General features: G+C 37.3%; 4 protein-coding genes across 4 annotated transcripts; 1 reads left to right on the top strand and 3 right to left on the bottom strand.

Annotated features, from left to right (window-relative positions):
• Positions 1–340: 340 nt before the first annotated feature.
• LOC137729847 (phospho-N-acetylmuramoyl-pentapeptide-transferase homolog) lies at positions 341–3,831 on the bottom strand. The gene is made up of 8 exons (XM_068468891.1): positions 3,527–3,831; positions 3,319–3,384; positions 2,913–3,130; positions 2,184–2,634; positions 1,997–2,061; positions 1,344–1,534; positions 951–1,159; positions 341–803 (listed from the first exon to the last, which is right to left on the bottom strand). The coding sequence occupies exons 1-8, from the start codon at positions 3,686–3,688 to the stop codon at positions 621–623; spliced, it is 1,545 nt and encodes a 514-aa protein (XP_068324992.1). The 5' UTR covers positions 3,689–3,831; the 3' UTR covers positions 341–620.
• A 665-nt stretch (positions 3,832–4,496) lies between these two features.
• Positions 4,497–8,775, bottom strand: LOC137728027 (la-related protein 6A-like). The gene is made up of 11 exons (XM_068466902.1): positions 8,433–8,775; positions 7,563–7,644; positions 6,301–6,395; positions 6,138–6,209; positions 5,960–6,036; positions 5,778–5,862; positions 5,492–5,539; positions 5,307–5,372; positions 5,075–5,218; positions 4,871–4,964; positions 4,497–4,787 (listed from the first exon to the last, which is right to left on the bottom strand). The coding sequence occupies exons 1-11, from the start codon at positions 8,685–8,687 to the stop codon at positions 4,660–4,662; spliced, it is 1,146 nt and encodes a 381-aa protein (XP_068323003.1). The 5' UTR covers positions 8,688–8,775; the 3' UTR covers positions 4,497–4,659.
• An 899-nt stretch (positions 8,776–9,674) lies between these two features.
• Positions 9,675–13,808, bottom strand: LOC137728685 (protein BIIDXI-like). The gene is made up of 3 exons (XM_068467422.1): positions 13,586–13,808; positions 11,046–11,543; positions 9,675–10,470 (listed from the first exon to the last, which is right to left on the bottom strand). The coding sequence occupies exons 1-3, from the start codon at positions 13,671–13,673 to the stop codon at positions 9,872–9,874; spliced, it is 1,185 nt and encodes a 394-aa protein (XP_068323523.1). The 5' UTR covers positions 13,674–13,808; the 3' UTR covers positions 9,675–9,871.
• A 2,963-nt stretch (positions 13,809–16,771) lies between these two features.
• On the top strand, positions 16,772–19,422 carry LOC137729347 (prefoldin subunit 6-like). Its single transcript, XM_068468274.1, has 5 exons — positions 16,772–16,894; positions 16,987–17,057; positions 17,271–17,395; positions 18,466–18,526; positions 19,129–19,422. The coding sequence occupies exons 1-5, from the start codon at positions 16,816–16,818 to the stop codon at positions 19,183–19,185; spliced, it is 393 nt and encodes a 130-aa protein (XP_068324375.1). The 5' UTR covers positions 16,772–16,815; the 3' UTR covers positions 19,186–19,422.
• The last annotated feature ends 7,838 nt before the right edge of the window (positions 19,423–27,260 follow it).

Below are 27,260 nucleotides of genomic sequence, written 5' to 3'. Positions count from 1 at the left end.
TTTTCTTAGGAATTTAGCGATAAAGTATTTTTTTAACAAACGATATGACCTATACTAAGAAGAAGGATGAGCTTAGCCTTACAATGGACTAGCAATAATGTGGTTCAAATTCGTCTTTGGCGAGAATTGAACCTAAGACCTCTCACTTACAAGTGAAGTGAAGAGGAATACCACTAGATCGTAGGGATGGGCATAAAAACTGCCAAATCGGAAAACCGAATCGAATTGTGACAAAAAAAAAAAAAAAAAAGGAGAGTCCAACTTAAGTGGGCTATATCTTTAAAAAAAACCGAATCGTCTTGTGACCAAAAAAAAAATCGAATCGTCTTGTGGCGTGGTGGTTCAATGCACCATTTGTATTGCGTAACTAGCGTTGAAGTTGGAAGTCCAGGATGAAGCCCAAAACAGGAGAGTCCAACTTAAGTGGGCTATATCGTTAAAGCATGGCCCATTCTATAGTTTCACTTTCGTTAACAAAGTTTGGCACACAAGTTTGAAATGTACATTTACTCTATTTTCTCAGCAACCAACAATTACAGAATAAAGACTAAAAAACATACAAAAATTAATTCTAGTAATCCTAGCTAGTAGCTACAAAGAATGGTAGCAACGTCGAAATGCTATGCAGAAATAAGGCCAAGATAACCCGCACACACCGCAAGTATGGACGATATAGCGTATGCACCAGCAACAATGACCGGTTCTTTTAATCCACATAGTTCAAGGTGGTGATGAAAGGGTGCCATTCGGAAGAGACGGCGCCCAGCTCCATGTAAACGCTTGGTTGTCTTGAAGTATAGTACCTAAAAGAGCTCTAAGATATTAGTTCGCAGAAAAACTGAACTCTAAAACCAATTACGAGAGTGAAATCCATCCATTTGCCTGAATCACAAAACATAATCAAACGGACAGAGGAATGGACGACATGTTTACTCGCATGGGTAACAAACCTGCAAAATAACTGATGAGGCTTCGATGACAAAGATTCCAGATGAAATAAATAAAGGGAAAAACATCCCTGTGCAACAAGCCATTGCAGCTAACCCTCCCCCAAGTCCCAGGGATCCGGTATCACCCATGAATACAGATGCCTTGTATCGGTTGTGCAAAAGAAAACCGACACAAGCTCCTGCCATTGATGCTCCAAATATAGCAAGGTCTGTTTCATAAGGCAGTCAAAAATTTAGTAATCCAGAATTATGTAGAAAGGATAAGTTTTTTCTCAATGATTAAGAACTGTAAAATATCCAACCCCTTGGTGAAATTGCGCTAGTACAGGTTCAACCAAATCGGAAAAGCTAAACATCAACATAAAACGGACATGCAATGACAATTACACTGACCAGAACATATTGGAAGAACTGCAATCGACATTCCTACAAAAGCCAACGCAGCAGACCCTCCAGCCAGACCATCAAGACCATCTGTTAAGTTAACCCCATTTCCCATAGATACGAAACAGAATGAAGCCAACATTAGATAGCATTTTCCCAGGAACACGAGTCCTAGTGCAGGTAGAGGAACCAACAGTTTCCTGCATTGAGAAATAAAAGAACAACTTGAGTAGAAGCACCTTGAGTAAAGCATTTATTATATAGAAGCAGGAGAGTAACTCAGCCATGACAATCCAAAAACAAAATGTCCCACTATCGGCAAGTTAAATTTAGTGTGTATGGTATCAATCCCAGTTGCAACTTTCACAGTTAAGAATATCACACAGCACCTGTCGAACATATTTCAGCAATCTGAATTTGGATGATTTTCGAATGGGAGAGAAACAGCTACACAAATATGACCCCTGGATAAGCGGGAAGGTTTAACAGTACAAGAAAAACAACCAAAAAAGAGAGAAAATTGCAATAGACCCTTTTTGTGAAAGACTGTTAGCAAATAAGAACCAAACACAAGTTGATATTTTCTTTTAAACTCAACAAGTCAACATCATAAGAACAGAAATGTGAGTTACCATCAGAAAAATAGTTAGAAGAAGATATACATGCCATAGGGTGATGATACATTTGCTGTATGCAACCAATACGAAAACCATGTTCCAACAGCTACCTGTAAAATAAGCATAACATAAATATTGCTAAAAAGTTTCATAGAACTTAGAATCAACTCTTAAGATTAACTGGTAATCCACACACAAAGTTTGAGAAAGAAAAACTCAAATGTAAATTCACCTCCAAAATAAATTTTGTCCATGCAGATAAACCAGTGTTATGTTTCTTGACGAGGCTTAAGATATCATCAAGTAGCCCAATTGCAGCAAATGCAAGAGTTGCTGCAGCAGCTCCAGAAACTTCAACAGAGGAAAAACCGGCAATAAATTTCGCAACAATTACACCAATTGGTATAAAAAATAGTCCACCCATCGTGGGAGTTCTTTTCTTTAAGGAGTGCCTCGCAGGCCCTTCTTTTCTGATAATTTGACGAATCTTCAAGACATAGAGTAGAGGAACACAAACATATCCCGCGCAAGAGGCTAAAATGGCTGAAACAAAAAAGGGGCATGTCAAGTGAAATGGTGCCAAAGGTAGTCTAACAATCCTCCACGCACATGAATCCACATATAAAAGTAACACCACTAAGAACAGTATCAATCCCATGTTGAGTAATACGCCATGTCTGATCCTGCAAATGTTAAGTGTAAACGACAATCAGACTAAGACCCACATACACTGCTAGTTCAACCACGTGACCAAAAGAAAACCTACTTCTCATCGTAAAATTTTGTACGTTTAAAATCACTTGTTGAAATCTATCATAACTCATGGCGAAATACAATTACATAAATAAGTGATTTTGAGTATCTCTCAAACTATGAAACACAACCGCTTTAGCTAAATATGTAAAAGTTTATATTCCTTCGAGTCTGTGAGCAATGCGCGATAAACAGATGGCATACTTGCCTGTGCTTCTTACGCTGACGTCCAAGCATTGCAAGCCGGTGAGCAGTGACAGTCCTAGCATCATCAGCTGCTACGGTGATGGCAGGCAAATCAATATCAGCAACGGGGGTTACTACAAACTCTCCGTCACTATCTTCGCCGCTGGAATAAATCATGTACCCTGTAGACTCTTCACGTCCGGTCCCCCAATCATCAAGTGGTGTTATATCAGCTGATTCCTGAGAAGAAAAAGAAAAAAAAAGCCATTCATATATGCGCCCCTGATAGCATTTCAGTTCAAAAATCGAAATAAAAATAAAACACTTCAAAGCCAGTACTTAAGAAGGGCACCAAAGCAAATTCGGAACCGAAATCTAGCTAAATTACAAACCCCTTATATGAACCAAACAAAAACTATGAGGCCTACAGAATCAAAGGACCCGAAATCGACAGAACTGTAGCGAAAGCGGCGCCCATTTCTCCGCCCGATCAACTGCAATTGATAACGTATGAAATCAGAACACATTAGAATAAGCATTTCACTACGAGCCTGTGAGAGGGCTTTTCGTCACAGTTGGCTTTCTCGGCAACCAAACAGAAAATAAGAAACGAACCGGAGATACCAGAAAACAAACCTGAAGATCGTATCGGATACGGGAACTCCGAAACGAAAAGGCCGAAACGGATCGGCGGCGAACGGGTGTGCAAAGCGAGGAGGAGCAGTGGCGGGAGCGAGAGAGTTGGAGAGGAGAGAGACGGCGGAGGAGAGTGAGAGAATAAGATGATGACGACGTCATGTCTCGGCGGAAGAAGACGGAGATGATGAAGATTCAGATCTCGGAGAGGTTGGTGAGTCCATTAAAAACTGGACAAGACGAAGAGGAAAAGATGTTCCGAGTTTTGGAGCATTTTATACCCAAAAATAAGAAAAAGAAAGGAATGCCGGAGGGAATGCGAAAGAGGAAACTTTGAAATTCTCGCACCGCATTTCTGTTTTTAATCGAGTTCTTGAAGCGCCAAATGGCGCGTGGGGATCAGACAGCGTGTCCGGATATGGAACTTTGTGGGACCAAGTTCTAATAATTCGGAAATTTTGATACTTGAAATTTCATTTAACAGCTACAATTATCCGAAGGGGATCTCTTCCCGAACTTTGGCCTGGTTTGAGATGAGGTGTCAACTGAAAGAGAGGATTAGGGAAGGTATTCTTTAGTTGACTTTTGTCGTGAAGAAATGAAATTCAACATTTTTGCCATTCGTTAGTTGACAATCCCAAAGCCTCCTAGTGTTAGGTTTTACCTAATTTACCTGTCGATTAGGTAAACGTATCGATTGAAGACAGCATGTTAAATAATATCACGTCATAGCAGATGTTGGTTAGATCATTTGATCAAATAGTATGTCCACCACTGCATAAGTTCAAATCTATATTTCTCTAGAAACCACCCAACACCACCTTGTTAATCTTTTGTCATGAATCTTTGATCCAATGCTCGGAAATTAATAGGGGTGTATGAATAATTGAATAGCACTACCTATAAGGGAAATGCAGACTACCAGTGCCCACCTGGGGTTTAACACTAGTATTGATTCACAAACCCAACAAAAGTTCAACATAAATTCGGATTACGGTTGATAGATGCATATTCACATAAGTCCGCCGGCATGAGTACACACACACACTACGGTTCTACCAGATCTCGGTGCAATACATACACAAACATTATGAAACACAAAAACACTATAGATCTGGTGATCAAACCACTTGCTAGGTCTGGGCGGTGCTCGGAGTCCGCCCTCGCCCCATTGTGAATCCCCTGGTTCCATCAGGCATCCTTGGGCCGGGTGGTGGCTTTGAAGGTTCAATGCCGTGATTGGCCGATGTAGTTCCAGGACCTGGGGAAACATTTAGGTTAGATTAAGGGGATAGAGTCTATAAAGGAAAAGAACCTATTCAAAAAATTGGTTCAACGACATACCAAATCCATTGGTCCCACGGTATTTTTGCCTTCCTGGTTGCCCCCTATTTCGACCTCTATGCCCAGTTTTCTCTTTGGGAACTCGCTCTCCGTCCTAGAATGGCAGAACGAAAAAGGTCAAAACTTTAATTCCAGTCAAGTGTAACAAAAGACTTGTATGGAACTGGATCCATCAAGGACTCCTATGAAAGTACCACCACTTACCTCTTCATCAGTTGTCCGTGCATCATTATGTTTCTCAATTACAGTATGATTCTCCTCGTCTCCTGTTTGATCGTTACTTCTGTTGCCGCTACTCTTCTCAGAATCAAAACCCCTCCAGGGTTGTTTTCTCTGTCCATACTTTCCCTGATGCAAATAAAACCAACATTAACTCTTTCTTATAGCCAAAAGTGAAGATAGAAAAAGAGAAAGGAAAAATGTCAGGATCAAGTACCACTTGCTTTAGAAGCTTCACCCGCATGCCATTTCTCCAATCCCCCTCATTGTTTAAAGTAATGACCTGATCCATACCACCAGGAACGAAACTGTAAGCTAAGGATTGATTATCCGGGCTATTGGGCCCAACGAAAATGATGATTATTTTGATGATGATAATGTTGGAAAAGAACAAACACTTACAGCTTTGTCAGCAGCCTCCACGGTATCATACTCCACAAGGGCATGCAACTGCAGCAAAAAACAATACACATTACAAAAGGCTGCCCAAATATCTCAAAATTGTCCCCAAAAAGACCTCAAATATAAGCATAAAGGCAGCAGTTGCCTCAGACCACAAAAACATAAGACATTCCCAACCAAAAAAATCCCGAACATGGATAGTGTATCTCGGTAACCGAATCCTCTTAATCACCAGATTCTGAGAATTAGCAAGTATAATCATGCACATAAAGTTTAGAAACCATACCTTATTACTAATCAGCTTCTCAGTCTTGCCACCTTTTGTTGACGCTTCTAATGCATGTGGGTCAAGTATGCGTAAATCTTTTATTCTGAAAAATTGAAAAGCATGCTACTATAAAAAAAATGAAGAGAACAATAATGTCACAGGCTCACAGCATGGGGAGAAAAAGAAGGAAAAGAACATACTTTCCAGCTTCACCAAATATGGTCTTAAGGTTCTCCACCGAATGATCCTCAGGCAGGTTCTCCACCAAAACAGTGCACTATAATGCATAAATTAGATGCTTGAAGTTTTCCAAAAATAATACATCAAAAATCAAGGAAAAAAAAAATTAAAAAATCAAAATCAAGCTCAAAAGGTTACCTTTGGGTCCCTGTTATCAGTTGAAGGAAGGGGATGAATCCGTTTCACCTTCTTCCCATTCGAACTCACAACCTACAAAAAGGAAATTTATGCTTGTCTTTTAGCATATTCGTGATTCAACTTGCACTTAATTTTTCACAAGAGAACAAAATAAGAACATTACAAGGAGGGTAGACTCCCTCAATGCATCCGCTATGGACGAATTGTCTTGAATGAGCTTCTTCATTTTTCTAAAAGAAGCAATAACTGAAATAGGAACTGCAAAAGAATATGCCAAAAGTTAGCGAAAACTGTTAATATGACAGGGTGAAGGAAAGGAGACAACTAATAATTTTTCTTTTTGTTACAACTAAGATTTTTTTACCAACACAGAACGAGCAATTTGATGTATAAACAAATACCAATGCCACACGGGTTTGAGCTAGTGGTGAACAGTCTCATATACACAAGCAGCATAAGGAAATAACGAAGTCTAATAAAGTTCTCATCTTCCTGCCAGAGAAGTAATCACCCCCTTTCCCAGAAGTGATATATCACCGCAATTACACTAATTAGAAACAAGAATAACCCAAAGGAACGAAAAAAATTTCTAATTCTGAATTTAGCAATAGAATTTAATGAATAGAGAAGGAATCAGTCAGCAGTCAGTTACATGGTCATTCAACACCAACCCAGATGCTCGGCACAGCCAAATTTGGCTCCACCAGGAAAACATCCAGGCAAGGGAAGCCGTCAGAAGTACCTGCTTTACTCATCACCTTCATCTCCTCTACTCTATTAATGCCAGATTTTATTAATATAAACATAATTAACATTATAAACTTTCAGCACCCCTAAAGCATGTACTAGAAAATGACAAATAAAACACCTTGGAATAGATTGGTTTAGATCCACATCCAACCACATGAAGTCATGGTAGTCAAACAAATTGCAAATCAATTTGTCACTTGGTAATTTCAATACTCTATATTGCCAAATGGAGGAATCTGCATCAGATTAATTCTACTTTGGATGATTGAGGATGAGTTTCTTCACACGAACCTTTATCTTATTTTCTTAACGGAGTCATTACTCAAATAAATCACTTGGAAAAAAATTAATGCCCGTCCAAAGTTTTATTAGCCTATTACATGGGAAAAGTGATTAAACCAACGGGTGAACAAAGTTCATAGACACCTATACCATAATACGATAAGATTTTGTTTAGAATGACTTTTCCTGCATTTGTCTTATAAAAAGCGCCATTGCAAATTTGCAAATCAATCACAGAAGAAGAAATAAGAAGCCATTTGGGGTACAATTGGGGAAAGACATTTGGCTAACGTGAATCAAATCAGAAGAAAAGATATACAAGCTTCAGTTCGGTACAAAAACGCATTCAACTAAAACTAAGTTGAATAAAAAAAAATAACACTAAACACTCACCATAACCTTCTTTGTTCTTTTTAATCATACTCGACATATAATTGTCAGTGGGCAAGTTTTCATCGCTGAAATAATACTCCACCTGCAAATCCACAAAGAATTGACAAATGATCCTTACATGAGAACTTAGAATTAGTATAGCAAAACAGTTACTACGTGAAATATCTACATTTCATTTTCGCTATTTGACTAAATCTCGATGTGAGTCAAAATTTCGACTTCAGTGAAACTAAAATTTGGTTTAACGATCAGCAAAGTGGGCACAGAAATTAGTACATTATGGTCTATACTAATGTGGCTTCAAAAAGCGGTTCCAAATACGAGTCAAAATTTCGACTTCAGTGAAACTAAAATTTGGTTTAACGATCAGCAAAGTGGGCACAGAAATTAGTATATTATGGTCTATACTAATGTGGCTTCAAAAAGCGGTTCCAAATACGCACTCAATTCAAATTAACTTATCCTATATGCGTACGAAAAACGGAAATCAAATCACAACAATTTTATTGCATTTATTTTACCAATTTTTGAGTTGTTACTGAAATTTATGCCGCAACAAGTACGAATTAAGAGCATAATATCAAAAATCGTAAAGCTACTCAAACAATCGGGATGATAAATGCGATTCTAGGGTTCATAATCAATACAACGCATATTGCAAGGTCTATGCAATATCCAATTATCAGCTACAAATCATATTCCTTTTAAAAATCAAACAGAAACTCCTAGGGTTCACTTTTCCACATGCCAAAAAAAAGAGATAGAGATACACACACACACACACACACACACACACACACACACACACACACACACACATATATATATATATATATATATATATATATACAGAGAGAGAGGGGTTTTTGCCTGTTTAATAATCTTCTGTTTGAGATCCTCAGAGAGACCACCAGCCCCAGACGATTGATCAGGGTCATCATCAGACGGCTGTGGTTGAATCTCAGAGGAGGCGCGATCGGGAGATCCAACGGGTGAGACATTAGAATCGTGCGGCGGGAATGGTGGGGGGGAATCGGTGCCGCATGTGGTGACAGTGGGGATGGTGGTGGTGGTGGTGATGGCGGTTTCGGCGGTGGTCACGGTGGGACCCTCTTCGCCTTCCATTTAGGGAAAGCAGAAGGAGGGGGGAGGGGAGGAGAGAGAGGAGGGGGCGAACCTCTCAAAGGTTTCAAATGGGACAGAAGGCCCCCGCTCTTTCTTCTCCTACTTCCAGCTTCGTCTCCTTCCCACATTTATATAGACCCACCACCGCAAGTGCTACGAATGACGTGTGACGGGGGCATTAACGTCATTTCATCCCCTCCTTTGTTTTCATTTGTTCTTATGGTTTGTTTAGGTCAATGGGCAAAAATAGCACTTGTTCTACAAGTTTCATGTTTGATATGTCATTAATTAAATAAAAATTCAAGTAACTTACTAGACAAAAGGTGCAAAGTGATATAATTTCAAAATCTTAAACAGCAATGCGAGAAAATTAAAATCTTCGACTCATTTTTAAACTACGTGATCACATACGATTTGATTTTGAAGAAACCAACTATGAGCTTCTTAAGGAACCTTAAAAACTTGTATTCCACAACATTATACCTCATTTTGAAGAATAAAGGTAGAACTTAAGGTACATATCACCTCTCATATTCAAAGTAACCTCCGTGAAGTGCGATTACAAAAAGTGGCAAAGCATCATCCAACTTTGGAGATAAGATATCGACCCAATAGTACGCATTCATCCTTTGAACTTGATTGCATTCAATCAATGAATTCGTAACTTATGTTTCATACGAACTGGAGGTTTTAAGAACCATAAGAACGGCACAAGTGTTCTATCGCTGAAATTGTAAGTTTATGCCTAATAATAAGCATGCATTCTTATATTGAACTTGATTGCATAGGATGAATTATGAATGTATTCGTAACTGTGTTTCGTTACAAATTGGTAAGAATCGTAAGAATGACGCAAGTATTCCATCGCTGAAACTATAAGTCTATGCCCAATATTACGCATACACACTTGTATTAAACTTGATTGCATTCACTGAATAAATTCGTAACTTATGTTTCGATAGGGATTGGAGACGAAGCAGAACACTGAAACTATAAGCTTATGCGGTCGAAATTACGAAAATTGGATAAAGGAAAATACATTTCACATTCATAATAAGAAAACTATAGAGTAAACTTAGTACCTGGGACTATTGTTTGCAAAAATCCCTCCCACGGTAGACGTACTAAAACCAAAACGTTACATATGATAAACTTATCTTGCCAAACCCTAACCCTAACCCTAACTAAACCAAAACCCACACAAACAACCAGAAAGCAAGCCCAACCGCCAGCCGGCCTGACCCGCCAAACCCATTTCTCCATGACCCAGAAAACCAAACTCGAACATCATCCACCACAGGCCCACAAAGTGAGCTCATGTCGTCGGTCCTGGTATTGTAGTACACACTGTAGAATGCAATCCTTGTCCTCTCAGCCTTGGCCGTGAAATTCACGCCGGCGGCTTGGAATGTACTGTTGGAATTAGGGGCGTAATGGACATTTTGTGCTTGGTCGCCGGCGAATGCCATGACGGCAAGAGGCTGCTTGCATTTGTCATTAGCATGGCCTAATGAGAAGGTCAAGGTGTAGGGCTTGTTTGGTGAAGTTTCAACCATTTGGGAAATGATGCCCTCTTTTCCAGACAGCAATTCAATTGCCCGTTTTCCTTGTGGCACTGCGTAATGGTACGAGTCTATGTACCTAACAGCCCGGTTGGACTCGACGATCCAACCAGGTAGGGACGAAGTTTCTTCGTCAAGGTTGGTGGGGAGCAGGACTCCGAGTGAGATGTTTGGGAACATCCATGGTCCTTCCTCAAAATCACCATTGATCACTGCATTGTCTGCACAAAATATGGCAAATAGTAACCACTAATTAGTAAACCCAAAAAGCTTATAACCCCAGTCAACAAATAGGTTAATCTTCTATCACATTGCAATTTTCTGTTCGACTGTCAATCTAAACGACGCATTCAAATCATCATCCACTAACCCAATTATACAGCTACGGACTTCAATGTCCTCTCGAACTGAAGCCCGTATTCAAACGCAAACCTTAGGCCCATCAATCATACACGATAAAATTGTTCACCTGTCATTATCTCGTTGCGTGACTAATCATGCGATGAGCAAAAAAAAAAAAAAAGAATGTATTACAATGGAGTAAGGAATCTATTAAAGCTCTATATCATGATATTTCGTAACTGATATAAGATATCGTCACAGTATTATCTCGTCTATTATTTAAGTTCAACCCACCCGCACTTACTTGACAAGAAAAGAACTTTGGATTTGTCACCTAGGTCAAACTTTGGATCGAGAGCTTTGAAAGTCATCAAACAAGCCCCCACATAATGGATCCTATGGTGTGGGCCAGTAGGGTTGAAGAATAAAGCGGTTTTGGTGGGAAGATTCATACCTTTGGGCCTATCAGGGGTAAAGAGCCTCTTCATAGCAACGTCATCAATGATGGGCCCACAGGTGGGGTCATCCTCCATGCCGGGATTCCTGAAGACCAACATCGCATTATCCTCCTCCGCCTCGAAGGCCCAAGCGTAGGGGTCCCACCCCTGCACGTTGTACAAGGTCTGTAGGTCTATCGTCTGCGACGCAGGTGGCACGGACACGTTCAACGACTCCAGCTGTGCGCACGTGCGAGCCGCGCTGAAAGTCACCGAGTATATCGACCCCTTCTCCACCTTCACCTGCTGGCTTATTTCGGCGTCGTTTCCGAGCCTCACCGCGTGTCTACCTTGCGGTACGATGAGGATCATCCCACCCTGTTTCTGCCCGGACTCCACCAGCTCAACGGTGCCGTTTGCTTTCCAGTTGGGGATACCGGCGGGTCCGTCTACTATGCCCTCCTTTGAAAAGCCGCCTGATGGAGTCAGTTCAAAATCTCCGTTTGGCACTGGCCCTGCAATAAACGACGTCGATTTAGAAATGTAGGCCATATTCATCAACCATGTGAATTATGCATGGATTTGCCCACTCCAACACAAAACTGTGTCGGCTGGTGGTATTTTCCCCAATTATATTTCGTCAAAAAAAATTAATTAAAAAATTAGTATTTTATATTCTTATTATTTTTATAAAAAAATTAATATAAAATATTAACATAATTTAATCTTAACCGAAAAAAATGTGGGGGAAAAGGAAAAAACTTTGAGTTGAGCGCGTGGACCCTACAAAAGGACCTTCTTTTTACGGACACCAAACACCATGTGGGGTGGCGATTTGGGTTTGGTGATCTGAAGGGACAGCTATGCATTGTTTATAGGGTCAGTGACCTTTACGGAAAGGTACTTTGTCCTCTTGTATAAATACGGGGAAAAATGCGCCAGAAATTGGGCGCGAATCCGGATTTACTTGGGTTAATTTAGACATTTTCACCTACTCTGTGACGGACAAATGGGTGAAAACGTAAACTAACTGTAGAGCAAATATAGCCATCTTCCTAGTACTTTTACTAATTTAACCCATCTACTAATTTAACCAATCTTCTTAAGGCCTAAGGTTTTGATGCAAAATATAGCTGTCTTCCTTGGAAATTACCAAATGCAGTCTGTACCCAAAAATATATGAAAAAACAACACTGCATTACCACATTTAAATAGAGATTGGCTTTTCAGTCAAAATAATTTTTAAAATTAATGTAATTTTTTTACTTTAGTTTTGGTATTTTTTTTGATAAACATTTTTTAACTTTAGTTTTTTAAAAAATAATAGAAGTGATCTTTTAATTTATAATTATTCGGATCATTTTGTAAAAAATATGTCAATATCTTTGTTAAGTTGAGAAATTGGCTTGACAAAAATATTATTAAAAAATAACCATAAGGTTGTTCACGTGACACTTAAATAAAGATAGTGACATATTTTTCACGAAAATATAAAAATGATTTATGATGGACTACTTATATCGATTTTCATTGTCACGACCTAAAAGTGAAAAGTTACACCAATCCAGGACCATTCTAAGGGCTGGTTTGGTATTGCTGTGCTTTAAAAAAAGCTGATTCTGCTGTACTGTGAGAATAAGCAGCTGTAAAATAAAGCAGCAGAGTGTTTGGTAAACTTTTTTATAAAAGTGCTTTTGAAAAAAAAAAACAGTATTAGAGTGTTTGGTAAACTTTTATGTAAAACAGATGTGAAAAAAAGTCGGTTTTTCAAAGCTTGGTTTTGCAGCTTCTTGTTTTTGGTTTTTTTTTATCCAAAACTGTGAAAAAAAGCTGAAGCTGAGTGTTTAACAAACATAAAAACAGCTCCCAACTTTTTTTTATAACAGCTTTTTTCAGAATCACCTCAATACCAAACCAGGTCGTAGACTAATAAGCCAACGAGATTTGAACTTTGGAAAAGCATCAAAGAAAATGCAGGCAAAAAGCAGGAACTGAGAAAAAAAATTAAGAAAAGCTAATAATAAAAGCTTAAAAGTTTAAGTTTTAATGATAAGAACAAAATAAAAGGTAAAATGAATAATATTGGAATTGAAAAAATATAATTTTTCGTTAAAATAAACAGTACCGTGAGCTTTTAGTTAAAAGCCCTAAACTAAGAACTTTGGTGTGAAAACCTTCGTGACCGGAGTTCACTCTACTTCTCCTGGCGGGAAGTATTTGTTTTGGGGGGGGGGGGTTACACTAATTGGTCATACTTTGTGAAAATTAAAGTGATTTTGGTGAGCCAGAGCAGTGAAAAATGAGCCCGGATTAGTACAGGAGTTGGATTTGCTCTGAGATAACCGGAAAAGTTCTAATCAAGAGCGGTGATTAACCAAACTAAACAGTCCGTCATTAACTAAACTAAATGCAACTCGATGATTCACGACAAACCCATGAAATCTTATAGCCCAAATAATACTAATTAGATCTTAGGAGTTGGAAAAAACGAAAACAGCAAAATGCTTCGAAAAATTAAGAGAGAAAACGAGAAACAGAGAGAAACCAGAAAACGTACCATCTTCCGCCGAGATTTGAGCTGCCAAATGACCGAGAAGAAGCAAAGTCGGTAAGACCCATTTGGGTAATGTGGAGCTCCGACCCATCTTTTCTCTCTGGACAGACTGGACTCTCTCTCTCTCTCTCTCTCTCTCTCTCTCTGTGCAACGCGTTGCTGAGTGAGTTTATAGTAAGCAGTGAGGAGGGAGAGACTCAGAGAGTGTCCTTTTATCTAAAAGATTCGACTTCAGTCGTCTTTATTCTTTAGTTCTTAAGTGGGATTTACATTTTTTAATCAAAGTTTTGCACTTTAATATCATTTATTTGACAAAAAGGACAGCAGTCCTCGACTTTTTTCGTTTCAGAATTTTCGGGAAAATAAAAAGAAAATAGAAAAACTAAAGTCTTCCTGCCGTTCCCACCTTTGAATTTTGTTTTTCAATTTTTTATAAGGTACTGCTACTCACACACACCGAATCCTTTTATTTTTGTCTATTAATTTTGTTTAATTCATTCAATTTGACGATAAAAAAATATAGAAGAGTGTCAAACGTTAAGGCGCTTGTTTAAAAGTGATACTAAAATGATTAAAAGCGTTTTTGGTAAAAAAAATTGAAAATCAATTCTTAATAAAAATTCAAGTGAATCCCAAAAAACACTTAAAATAGGAAGCACTTACTTGATTTTTTTCAGTCATTGTAAAAATACTTTCAAATGAATTCAAAATTAAGGTGCAAATAACATCAACTTTTGTCACATAGTGATATTTCTCCTTGCTTGTAAGCAGGGTCGGTCCAAAGATTTTTGAAGCCTAGGGATATGCCAAAAAATGTGCCCTCACTTCATATAAAAAAATATTATTTGTTTTCACAAGTAAGACATCGATAAAATACTTAGTGAAACACTTCACACTCAATAATTTAGAAACATAAAATAACTAATTTATTTTGTATCGAGATGAGGAAACAAAAAAAACTTCGGGCTTACAAGTAGATAAAAGTTTTGTTTTCCATCTAAACTTTTAAAGTGTTTTTGTATAAATCATGAGGTATTTGTTTTTATTTACTAACCTCATTAATATAAGACTAAAAAAATAAAGGAAAACTAATGAAAATGGCTTGAAAACTTTTATTTTTAACTATAATGACAAAATAAAGGGTAAAGTGAATAGTATCAGGATTGACTTCTTAATGTACAAATGTAGTTTTTCATTAAAGTGAACAGTAATGCGAGCTTTTCGTTAAAGTTCCCAAAAAACAAATATGTTTTTGAGTCTTTAAGGATATGTATAAGTAATGAATGAACACTAAATTAAACATTTTGACAACACATAATATTATTTGCAAATTTGGTCTAAAAAATTAGTCTACGCGTTATTATTTGTTGAAGATTAGACTTGAATTTGAACAGATGTTTAAAAATAATAACCCAAATAGCTACTAGCTAGTAAATAAATTAACAGCCAAACAAAATTTGTAAAAATTGAAAGAAAAAAAAAACATGCACATAGCATTTTGAACTTAGAATCTCTCGTTAATTTTAAACAACAAAAACTATTGCTTCTAATTAAACTTCTTGATCATTTAACCAAATTTTATAAAGTTATACTATTATGAAAAGAAATTTGTAAAAATTGAAATGTAGCAAATATGATGTTTGAATCTAAGACCTCCTCATTAATTTTAAACAACAAAACCACAAATTCTAGTTAAATTTCTTTGTCAGTAAAGCAAATTTTATAAATTTCTACTCTTAAAAAAACATACATAAATATATCATCCTAATAATTTTGGTGCCCCCAATTTTTTTGGACCATGGACCGTTGCCCTGCCCGATATGTTGACCCTGCTTGTAAGTGAGAGGTATTAGATTCGATTCTCGCGAAATTTGAATTTGAAAATCACATTATTACTAGCTCATTGTAAGGTTAAGCACATCATCTCTTTATTAATTTAGATAATATCATTTATTTAAAAAAAAAAACACATCAACTTTTCAAACATAATGCCGTGTTTTGAGAAACGTGGTTTTTGCGGCGGGCCCCCGAGAACTTGCGCCGTTTCATGTTTTGACAGTGCTCAAAGCACTCGTGATTTTATTTATTCGTTTGTCCTCCCAACGCAAAATTTAAAACTGATATGAACTATTCAGTATGTACACACACATCGAACGAAGTTTTATTTCTTCTTTTACTAACATTGACTTTAATCCTATTATCTATGACCATCGGCGATAAAGTGATTTTTATCTTCAATTCTAAAATATATGGAATAAATTAAAACACATTTATATAGCTGAAATAATCGGTGTGCAGAAAAGATAAAAAAAAAGTATGAAAATCCGAAAACAATTTTGAAATAAGCTTTCACACTCCAAAAGTATCATTTTATATTCTAAATTTATAAAATCGCAAATAAAAATTGATAAAATGTGTAGAATGACGTTTGTTGAGTGTCAATAACAATACTCTCATATTTATACTAAAAATGTAAAATGGATCAACAATGGTCCGCCTAATACATCAAAGACCAACCCAATCGTGCTTCATGTCATGCTTTGCACTACAAATATAAATTTAGTACTATGGTCTAGTGGTATTCCTCTTCACTTGTAAGTGACAGGTCTTAGGTTCAATTTTCTCCAAATGCGAATTTGAACCACATTATTGCTAACCCATTGTGTGACTAAGCTAACCCCCTCCCCTTTAGTGTAGATAATATCGTTTGTTCAAAGAAAAAAAAAAAAACTACTATTACCACATATTGTACCATCTCTTTAATGTAAATAAGATTCACATGTGTTGGTGGATCCTATCAAGGTCGTGCCGAACCATATCAAGCATTCCTAAAACTTTAAGCCCAGCCTCTCTGCGGTCTGGTGGTATTCCTCTTCGCTGAGGAGTGAGGGATCTTAGGTTCGAATCTCGTGGATGGAGAATTCAATACCAAATTAGGCTGCTCATTGTGTAGCTTAGCCGAACTCTCCCTCCTCCTATCTAGTTCAGCTACCATGCTCCCAATTGGGCCTACTGTATCGGCAATGGTAAATAGCCCAAGCTCAAAGTTCATTTATTGACCCAAAAAGGCCCAACGTTTGTTACCAAACATATTGAAATATGGCCCAAATATAATTCACAGGCCCATATCACACTGAACCGGATCTAAAACAAAAAACCGGAAGGAAAAGCGAGAGACAAAAGCTCGGACGCTGAAGAAGAAGAAAAAGAAGAAAGCCATAGCAACAAAATCAATGGCGTCGTCGTCAGCTCTTCGGGAGCTTCAGGGCGAATTGGAGGCCAAAGCTAACGATCTCAGCAAAATCCAAAAAGGCAAGTCGTATACTTATATATATATTTATGTATATGTATATACAGTTCACTTGAACCTGTAAAACCCTAGCGTGGCATTTTTGCTCCTTCAGATATTTCAAAGAACCACCAGGTGAGGAAGAAGTACACTATACAGCTCGGCGAGAACGAGCTCGTCCTCAAGGTCTTCTTCTTTCTCGATTGCGTTTTCTCTATTTTGTGTTTGGTTACCGGGAAAACGAGTTCAGCTAACGCTGTTGACTACCGATATCTGAAAAATGTTAACTTTCGCTTAGTTGGAAGCAAATGGGCTTTGTTGTGGTTTTCCTAAGCTCGCGGTTATCGGTTAACGATTGAGTTTTTGTTGTGTTGGTAATGTGATTGCTTGTGCTTGTAGGAATTGGATCTCCTCAGCGAAGACGCCAATGTCTTCAAGTTGATAGGTCCGGTTCTTGTGAAGCAGGATTTGGCAGAGGCTAGGGCCAATGTGCGAAAGAGAATCGAATACATCTCAGCGGAACTGTATGCTTCTCGATCTGTTTCATTTATTATTTGTATTATGGTTTGTGTTCTACTATCGCAATTTTTTTCGCAGTTTAGGATATCATTTCGGATTTTAAAGTTCGTGTTAGGTTTCTTAGATAATCCTCAAAATCAATCATTTCGAGAAAACTTGTAAGATCAATTGCACAAAATGTGATTTAACCTAGGTTTTGTGAACGATTTCAGAATTTTATGATAAAGGGGAGAGTTTGGGTTGAATGTTAGAATTTGGTCGAATGAATTGGTTCTGTTTTGGTAGATTTAAAATTCCAACTATTATATTTCAAGTGATAGGTCTTGATCATTGATCGCAATGCTGGAAAGCGGTATTTTAAAATGGAAGCTAATGAACCTAACCTAAGCCTTTTCTGTTCGGAAAATGAATATGTTTCTGAGTTTCCCATGTTTGGTTATATGCAGTTTATGATTGTTAGTCTAAATTCCAAACCATCAACAAACAAATTTCTTTAAGGGTAATTTTCTCCCCACTAGATGGGGAAGGACCTGGGGTTCAGTTAAAAAAATCGGTTTCCTGGATGCTGAAAGGCTCACTATAAAACAGGACGCCTAGTTTTTACAAAATGAAGTCTGTGTCCATTGGGACAAGTGATGTCCAAATTCTTGGGAAGGATGTGCATTATTTAATAAGGGAATGTTGTTCAATGTCTTCATGCTGATTGCCTTCATACGAGTAACTCTACGCCTAAGTTGTAACTGAAGGAACGTGAGTTTTTGGGAACCCAGAAAAGGGGAGAGGAATGAATAATGTTCTCTGATGCTGTGCATTATGTGCCTAGGCTTATCATGAGAAACCTTTTTCGTGGGAGCTATTAAATGAATCTTACACCAGTTGTCCACTACATTTTCCGGTTTGGGATTGACCTTGTAGCGATATATATGTGGGTTGGATAGATGGTTTCCCAACTTTTGCATTTGGGTGCTTATATGACAATTATGTCTAGTTTATCCCTTTTCTTCCTACCATTGTTTTTATACTGATCGGACTCGTGTTTAACTTCTGGCATAACTATATTTATTCTGCGCAACAGGAAGCGGCTGGATACTACTCTTCAAGATTTGGAAGAGAAGCAAAATAGCAAGAAAGAAACGGTTTGTATTTTTCCTTTTTCTCTGCACCTTAACTGCTCTTTTATAGTGCCAGAGTTGTTCATATGGTCTCTGGCTTTGATTCAGTCGTGATAATATATCTATAGCATTTGAGGGATTTATTAGAGCTATACGCCTATGAAGCACAAATACTTTAGTTTGGTCGTGTATCCCGTATCCGATACTTGTCGGATACTCTTGGATACCTATCATGGTCAACTGATACGGCTTTGACTTAATGGATAGGCATATCCCACATTCGGATTACAAGTATCCGGCTTTTAGAATACCTTTACACTTTCACATGATAAATTAAGATGAGAAAATGAATAGGAAACAAAGCCTTCGTTAAAATTTGATGAATACAAAGAGTGCTTCTAATTGAACAATGAATATAACTCTCACGCTTCTTCTTTGTATGAAAAGAGGATTAGATTTCCAACTTTTCTTCTCCAACAAATTAAATGAACTTGAATTTATATATTTCTGTGTTAAATATGTTTGAAAGAATATATTTTTATTTTGTATCACCGTGTCGTATCGTATCACTGTATCCTATCCGTAATTCAACATTAATTGCTTCCATAATACCTTCTATCTTGCAGATTTTAAAATTACAGCAGAGGGCTCAAGCACTCCAGGCTGGAAAAGCGAAGGCATAATCTATTGTCGTAGTTGGGTTTCGTTCGTCAGATGTATTCTATGAGTTTCTGTTGATGTTTCGTTCTTGTTTGTTCAAAGTTACAGTGCCAATCATAAACGCTTTTTCGTTCTTGTTTGTTGTCAATTGGTTTACCTGTGTCATACACATGTATGGATGCAGTGGTGGATCTAGGGGTCACATGTAAAAGTCCGCAAACATTTTTTAGACACATAATAACCATAAAAACTAAATCATAGTTTCATTATTCATAACTTAAATAACAAATAACAATACAAGTTACAATAGTAACAATGCGTTTTCATATTTTGAAAACTCTCCATCATAGCTTCATTATCAACGGAAGAAAAAATAGTACTTTTAATATAAACCATCATACTATCACTTAATCATTGATCTCGCATTCAGTTATGCAATGGACTCTTCACAATATTCATAGCACAAATGACTCTCTTCATTGAAGCTGTAGCAACTGGTAAAACTAAAGTAATGTAATTATCAAATACACATAATTATTATTACTTTTTTGGCTGTTGGTGGTGTTTTTTTTTTTTTTTTTTTTTTTTTTGTGTGTATTAAACTAACATGGCCTAAAATGACGTAGTTTTGGTCATTTAATATATTTTTTTAAATTAATAATAAGAAGAGAGACTCTTCTTTCAAGCATTTTATCAAACAGTTGGAGACCATGTATGAAGCCAACTCCAATTGTCAAAATGGCAGCACCCAAGTTATCTGTGGACATTCATGGAAGTTCGGGGTCAGCTGACCTTCCTTGCCCCTTAGTCCATCCGCCACTGTATGCATGTACCCTAGGCCTTTTTGTTTTTCCTTTGGTATGACTGTAAACATATGAAGGAATGAAAAATACAACAATTTCTGATTGAGAAGTGTTGTTGTACATAATATTTGAGAGATAGGAGAGAGATCGGGACGGCATAGAGAGATAGAGAAAAGGGGCTCAACTGTTGTAGCTTGATTAATGTTGCCTCGGCTTTGTGACTTTATTTATACTAATCATGATGGCCGTTACTTGCAATAATACAAACTGCAACAACAAGATCAAATGTACAACAGTGCAATTTAAGGATGAAGTCCGCTTATAAACGTTATGTTTCAATTATATCCAAAATGAAATATGCTGCTGCATCATTATAATATGATTAATGCCTTCATAAAACAAGCCTAACAAGATGAGGTCATCGGTAGGATCTTGGTTTAGCGTTTATGTCACATCCCGACCTAGGCCCCTCCACATTCTGGGCTCGACTCCGCCGTAGCATGATATTGTCCACTTTGGACCCTGACCATGCCCTCACTGTTTTATTTCTGGGAACTCACGAGCAACTTCATAGGCAGGTCACCCATCTTGGGATTGCTCCAGCCCAATCTCGCTTAACTTCAGAGTTCTAATGGAACCCGAAGCCAGTGAGCTCTCAAAAGGCCTCGTGCTAGGTAGAGATGGGAATATACATATAAGGCTTACATGATCCACTTCCTTAGGCGATATGAGATGTAACAATCCACACCCCCCTGCGACCAAAATCAAGGTATGCTGGCCGTCACGTGAAGGTGACGTATTCATGTGCGCAGTGCGGAAATGATAATGATATAAAGAAATGTGAATAACTAAGAACCAAGCTAACTAATTTACACTAAGCAAATAAAAGTGCAATCCCGATATTTAAGTGTGGTTACAAAATAATCAGAGCATAGGTAGCCAAAGTGCAGTCCAGCAGGACAAGTACTAATTATACAATACCAGAGGTATTGTATAATACCTCTGATTGAGAAGACAACAATTTCTGATTAAGAAGTGTTGTTGTAAATAATATTTGAGAGATAGGAGAGAGATTGGGACGACAGAGAGAGATAGAGAAAAGGGGCTCAACCGTTGTAGCTTGATGTATGTTGCCTTGGCTTTGTGACTTTATTTATACTAATCATGATGGCCATTACTTGCAGTAATACAAACTGCAACAACAAGATCAATTTTACAACAGTGCAATTTAAGGATGAAGTCTGCTTATAAACGTTCTATTTCAGTTATATCCAAAATGAATTATGCTGCTGCATCATCATAATATGGTTAATGCCTTCATAAAACAAGCCTAACAAGATGAGGTCATCGCTAGGATCTTGGTTTAGCGTTTATGTCACATCTCGCCCCGGGCCCTTCTACATCCCGGGCTCGACTTTGCCGTAACAAGATATTGTCTGCTTTGGGCCCTGACCATGCCCTCACGGTTTTGTTTCTAGGAACTCACGAGCAACTTCACATGGGGATCACCATCCTGGGATTCCTCCAGCCCAATCTTGCTTAACTTCGGAGTTCCAATGGAACCCGAAACCAGTGAGCTCCCAAAAACCTCGTGCTAGGTAGAGATGAGAATATACATATAAGGCTTACATGATCCACTTCCTTGGGTGATGTGGGATGTAACAATCCACACCCCCCTCCCCTGCGCCGCGGCGACCAAAATCAAGGTGTGCTGGCCGTCACGTGAAGGTGACGTAGCAATGTGCGCAGTGTGGAAATGATAATGATATAAAGAAATGTGAATAACTAAGAACCAAGCTAACTAATTTACACTAAGCAAATAAAAGTGCAATCCCGATATTTAAGTGTGGTTACACAATAATTAGAGCATAGGTAGCCAAAGTGTAGTCTAGTAGGATAAGTACTAATTATACAATACCAGATGTGGTCCTACATTAGTGATAATTTGTCAGAATCGTCGTCAATTTCCTCGTAAGCCACCAATAAGCACTCCTACCTAAAACTTGGAGGGGCGCAAAACAGAAAGTGTGCGTGGGCAAAAACAAAACTTTTCAAAACCATTCACTTATCAAAGGTAATAACCCCTCGCTGTAAAACCTGTATAATTTCCCAGAAAATAGAATACATACATATATCAAAACCATGCTCAGAATAACAAAATCCACACATATGCCATGTCAAATATCTTAGCATAAAATATGTAAGCCAAATGTTATAAATCAATGCAAATGATATCTTAGCCGGAGTCACTTAATATGACATGTACGGTTGAATCTATAACTCATCTATCTAGCCGGAGTCACCTAACATGACCTGTACGGCTCAGCCAATAGCTCAAGAAATATGCCTGCACACGAGTCGGAACCACCTAAAGTGGTCTGTACGACAGGACTGGGTGTAAATAAATACGCTCAAGTGCTATGATCACGTGAAGACTGTGTGAATGATCGCGGGTCATCTACGAGTTGGAACCACCTATAGTGGTCTGTACGACAGGACTGTGCATCTAACTTGGATCCAAGGTGAGCGTATGGTGCGGGAGGTGAACATCACGTGAAGGACTGTGCCCTTACCATGGGCGGGAGCACTAACACCGAGGTGTAGGTTTATGAGCTATAATACATCTCAACATAATCATGTAACTCACATCCACAATCTATAAATTCATCTGACACTTACCTGAGCTTCTGCAGCGTCAAAAATAAATATGTGCAACTACTAAATGCATATTCTAAGTATAAAATATTTGGCATGTCATTTCAAAACATAAGTCCATTTAAATGAGTTTCTGGGAAAAATACTAAGCATATATATATATACTGAAAACCAAAAGCCCACTCACTGATATGTGGCAAGGTTGTAACCCCTGAGCCTGGCCTGACTGCACTCGTCCTCTGGAAACGTCTCACCTATGTGAAACAACTATTTTAACGTTATTTTAAGCACATAACCAAAACTATGTAATAACTTCTCATACGTTGCTCAATTGGGGTATTTGAATATACCATCGTGGCCTACTCAACCCCATGAACATCCCTATATTTTTAGAATAATTTTCTAAGTTCCCACACCCCCTCACGCACTAGCCAAGGCACGTGCCTGGCACACTGACAGATTCCCTAACGGCGTTAAGGAATATTTCGTTAAATAACAGCATATACCGTTAATTTTATCTGACGCCGTTAGCATATTTCGTCAGCACGCCTTGATTTTGGTCAGGGTGTGTCAGTTTAAGATTTTGGTAGATCATAGATTGAAACTACACATTGAAATAAGAATTTATTAATTGAAAAATTATTTGGTAACCATTTTTAATTTTCAGTTTTCAAAAAAGTATAAAAAATAAAATTAAAACTGAAAATTAAAAACAAAATTATTATCCAACGGCGTTTACACTTGTTTGTAAATTAGACGTCAATTATTTCATATATATCGTCATCAATTTAGCTTTTGGAGAGATTCTTGGGGTGGAAAATCTTGCTTTGAAATAGGGTTTCATCACAGTAGCGCTAGCGGAGGAGCAGCTGATTGCCACTGATTGATGTATTTTATCCCGCATAAGAAGTCTCAATCAAATGAAATAAGACTAGGGCCAGTCACTTCTCTTACCTTAATTGATTCAAGAAGACAAGACTAGCCATATCTAATTCAAGAGGGACAAGAGACACTATCGATCTATCTTCGACCAAAAAACAAATCTATCTATCTAGTGCTCAAACTTTATGTAATGGAGTAGAATTCTCTCATTTTCAATCACCTCCTATTTGAAGGATTACGATTAAGTTACGTTAATATTTAGTGTTGATTTCTTTATAAAGAGAAAAAAAAAAAAAAAAACCTTGTATTTAAACGGTTACGATTAAATCATATCAACATCTGATGTTGACTTCTTTATCAAGAGAGATTGAAAAAAAGAAAGTGAGAGAAGAGAGGACCGGAGGGGAATCATACTCCCAATTTAATGATGGGTTCTAGCTTTTTAACATTTTCATGGGAATCATACTCCCAATTTAATGATGGGTTCTAGCTTTTTAACATTTTCATGGGATTGGAGTCTTGTCATAAAAGCATGTTGAGAAGGAGCGCATTGAAGGTTTTATTTTTTATTTTTTATTTTTTTTATAGAAATCATCTCAAACCTAGTTGCAAAGGTGAAGGATTAGTTACTTAAGAGCAAAGAGGAAAAAGGAAATGCCATGGGGGACTTGTTAAAATAAGTTTCTGAGAACCACTTATTTCTTTTTAATGATGACAAACTTCTTCATCTCAAAAGTCATTCTGCACTAATCTCTTATTTTAAATTCTTTTATTCGAATTATATTAACCGATGCACAATTTCAGAATTTATACCTTTAATTGTGTATAGCATTTCTAGATCTTTGAAAAATGTGTCGGTGCTAGCTGTGCGTGAAGGTTAATTAGAAAACAAGTCATTAGATGGTAGACTCGGGTAATGCAAGAGTGCATTATGACTTTTTAGAAGTTTCAATAACCAAATAGAAAAACAAACAAGAATGGAGGCAATGTATATAGTTTCCATGCCACAATGATCACATTCAAGATACCAGAATTGGCCATCTTCTATCATGCTCAAGTTTAATGTCAATCTAAAGGGTACGTCTGGACCTCCCCCAACCTCCATGTTCATTCATGCACATAGTCCAGAACCCAAACAAATTAGTATGATGACAGTTCATCATACCCAACATTGAACTTAAATTTGTACATCCCTATTTCAGATATTGGATCCACACTTCCACCAATCAAATAGTGAACCCTAATGTTTTTTATGTGAATAGGGTTACTTAAAATATTACAAAAATTCTCTCTCTCTCTCTCTCTCTCTCTCTCTCGCACGCGCACATTCACTTTGGACGTGCTCTGCAAATCTTTGCAACATTTTCAAGATCGGTGCTCAAGCCTCAAGCATTTCAGTCTTTTTTGTTATCGATGCTCGTCGAGAAACATCTGTAAATCACCTAAAATACATTGTAAACATATTTCCAGGCAATTCAATGTTTTAAATCGGTATATATTCAACATGATATCAGAGCTTTGGGTTTAATATCCATTTTATTTGTTCGTTGCAAGTTCGCAGAGTGCGAAAAGATGCATGCGACTTAGTGACATTAAATATAGTGAGTAGTAGTGTTGAAGAAGGGTGATTCTGGAGAGATCAAAATTTTAAGGGTAATGCTAGGAAAATTAAATTTGGAGACTAAATTTACAAATTAAATGATGTGTTACCAATAAAAATGAGCACATTATCAACGTTTAAGTAATAAATCAATCATCAACTTTTATATAATTTAGTTTCTAAAATTTTGTCTACAAATTTAGTCTCTCTAGTATTATCCAAATTTTAAACCATTTTTTTGTAAACTCCATGATTTAACGGTTGATGGTTGGAACATCATGTCATATGCAAAATATAGTTTAAAATTTTGATTTCCTTAGCATTTATGTCGAAGAATATGCACGAAACATAAAATACGTTGCACGTGATTATTTCCATTATCTTCAAGTACGTAATCGATGTTGTCATTGGCAATATTGTTAATTTCTGACAGAAAAAAAAAAAGAAAAAAAAAAGGATTTTGCATCGACTCGAGTATGCTCAACCTCCATCACCTACGGCACGCATGCTTCGCATAAGTGACAAGAGACTGCGTTTTTTTTTCATGACGCTTAGACACGATGGAAACCCACTAAAGCTGATGAAGCACATGTGGATGTAGCCACCTTCCAACTAGGGTTTAGGATTTTTCTCCTTGTTTGGTAAATAAGGTTTAGGGTTAGGAATATGACTGATGACTGTTAGATGCATGATGAAATTGAAACAAAGCAAGCAGCCGCTAGGGTGAAATCCGTACGTACTGATATGACAGATATTGGATCAATCCTTCAGGCACTAACAAAGGTGCTAGTTTGCTCTCAACCAATTCGATGGATTAGTGCACATGTACTTATTACTTACACACACACACACACACACACGTACAGCATATATGTATGTATCTGGAGCAGGTGCAGAAACAATTCCGTATTATTCTTTTCTGTGCATCGTCAAAATTAGTAAGATTGCTGTTACTTGACCTTAGTGGAAACATGCAAAAGGTTTATGATTTCTTCTTTGATTAATTTATACTGAGTAATGCTAGAAAGACTAAATTTGCAAACTAATTTATGAGTGAATAATAAAAAAATACGCACATTAATCAAAATTTTAGTAATAATTCAATTATCAACTTCCAAATCATTTAGTTTACAAAATTTAGTCTACACATTTAGCCTTCCTAGCATTGCTCAATTCATACCTTTATATGACCACGAAATGTAATGAGTTATCTTTGTGTGTATATATATACTATTGGTGATGCTAGAGAGACCAACCAATATACATATTTTCTAGATCACATCATGTGGTCTAAAAACATTGTCTCTTTAACATTTTCAATCTAGTATTTGTCCCCCTTTATATTTTTTTTTTTCCATTAACAGCAGTCACATGAGATTTGAATTTAGGGCATAATTCAACTAATTAGAGACTCGATTCTACTAGACCAAATGGTCGTTCTTATTTTTTTTTTATACAAACTGTCATCTATTGTGTTATCCCCTCTTAATTAGGTCCAAGATATATATATATATATATATATATATATATATATATGTGTGTGTGTGTGTGTGTGTGTGTGTGTGTGTAGGGGAATAGTGCGCGCGCGCTCTCTCTCTCTCAGCTTCTTATTTTTTTTCATACAAACGGTCATTGTGTTATCCCCTCTTAATTAGGTCCATGATATATATATGTATATATATATATGTGTGTGTGTGTGTGTGTGTGTGTGAAGGGGAATAGTGTGCGCGCGCTCTCTCTCTCTCAGCCCACACATGAGCATGAACTCAAACTCAACTCACTGATTAAGTTTTTTGGTTAATTAATTAATTTTATGTAATTATGATCAAGAAGCACCTTAATGTATATATTCAGTTTCAAGCCAGTTCTCTAGTGTAATTTTAACACATCATCAACGCTCGCATGCATTATTCTCTGCAAACGAACACAGGAACAAATGGTAATATAATATATAGGCTTATAGCAGCAGCGCCACTTACTGAGTATAGATACTAAATGGTTAAACCCGTGGCCATTTAGTAGTACTGCACAGAAGATGCCATATTGTTAAGCTTCATTATGATACTGACTATTACAAAAAGAATAATTAGTGAGGATCCTCTCCGGATTCTCTTTGTGAGAATTCTTGTGAGGATTTTAGGGATCCTCACATTCTATC

Source organism: Pyrus communis, chromosome 3 (genome assembly GCF_963583255.1).
Source record: "Pyrus communis chromosome 3, drPyrComm1.1, whole genome shotgun sequence".
Classification (NCBI taxonomy): domain Eukaryota; kingdom Viridiplantae; phylum Streptophyta; class Magnoliopsida; order Rosales; family Rosaceae; genus Pyrus; species Pyrus communis.
Note: the sequence above shows the minus strand (reverse complement) of the source record. Positions and strands in the feature narration are given on the sequence as shown.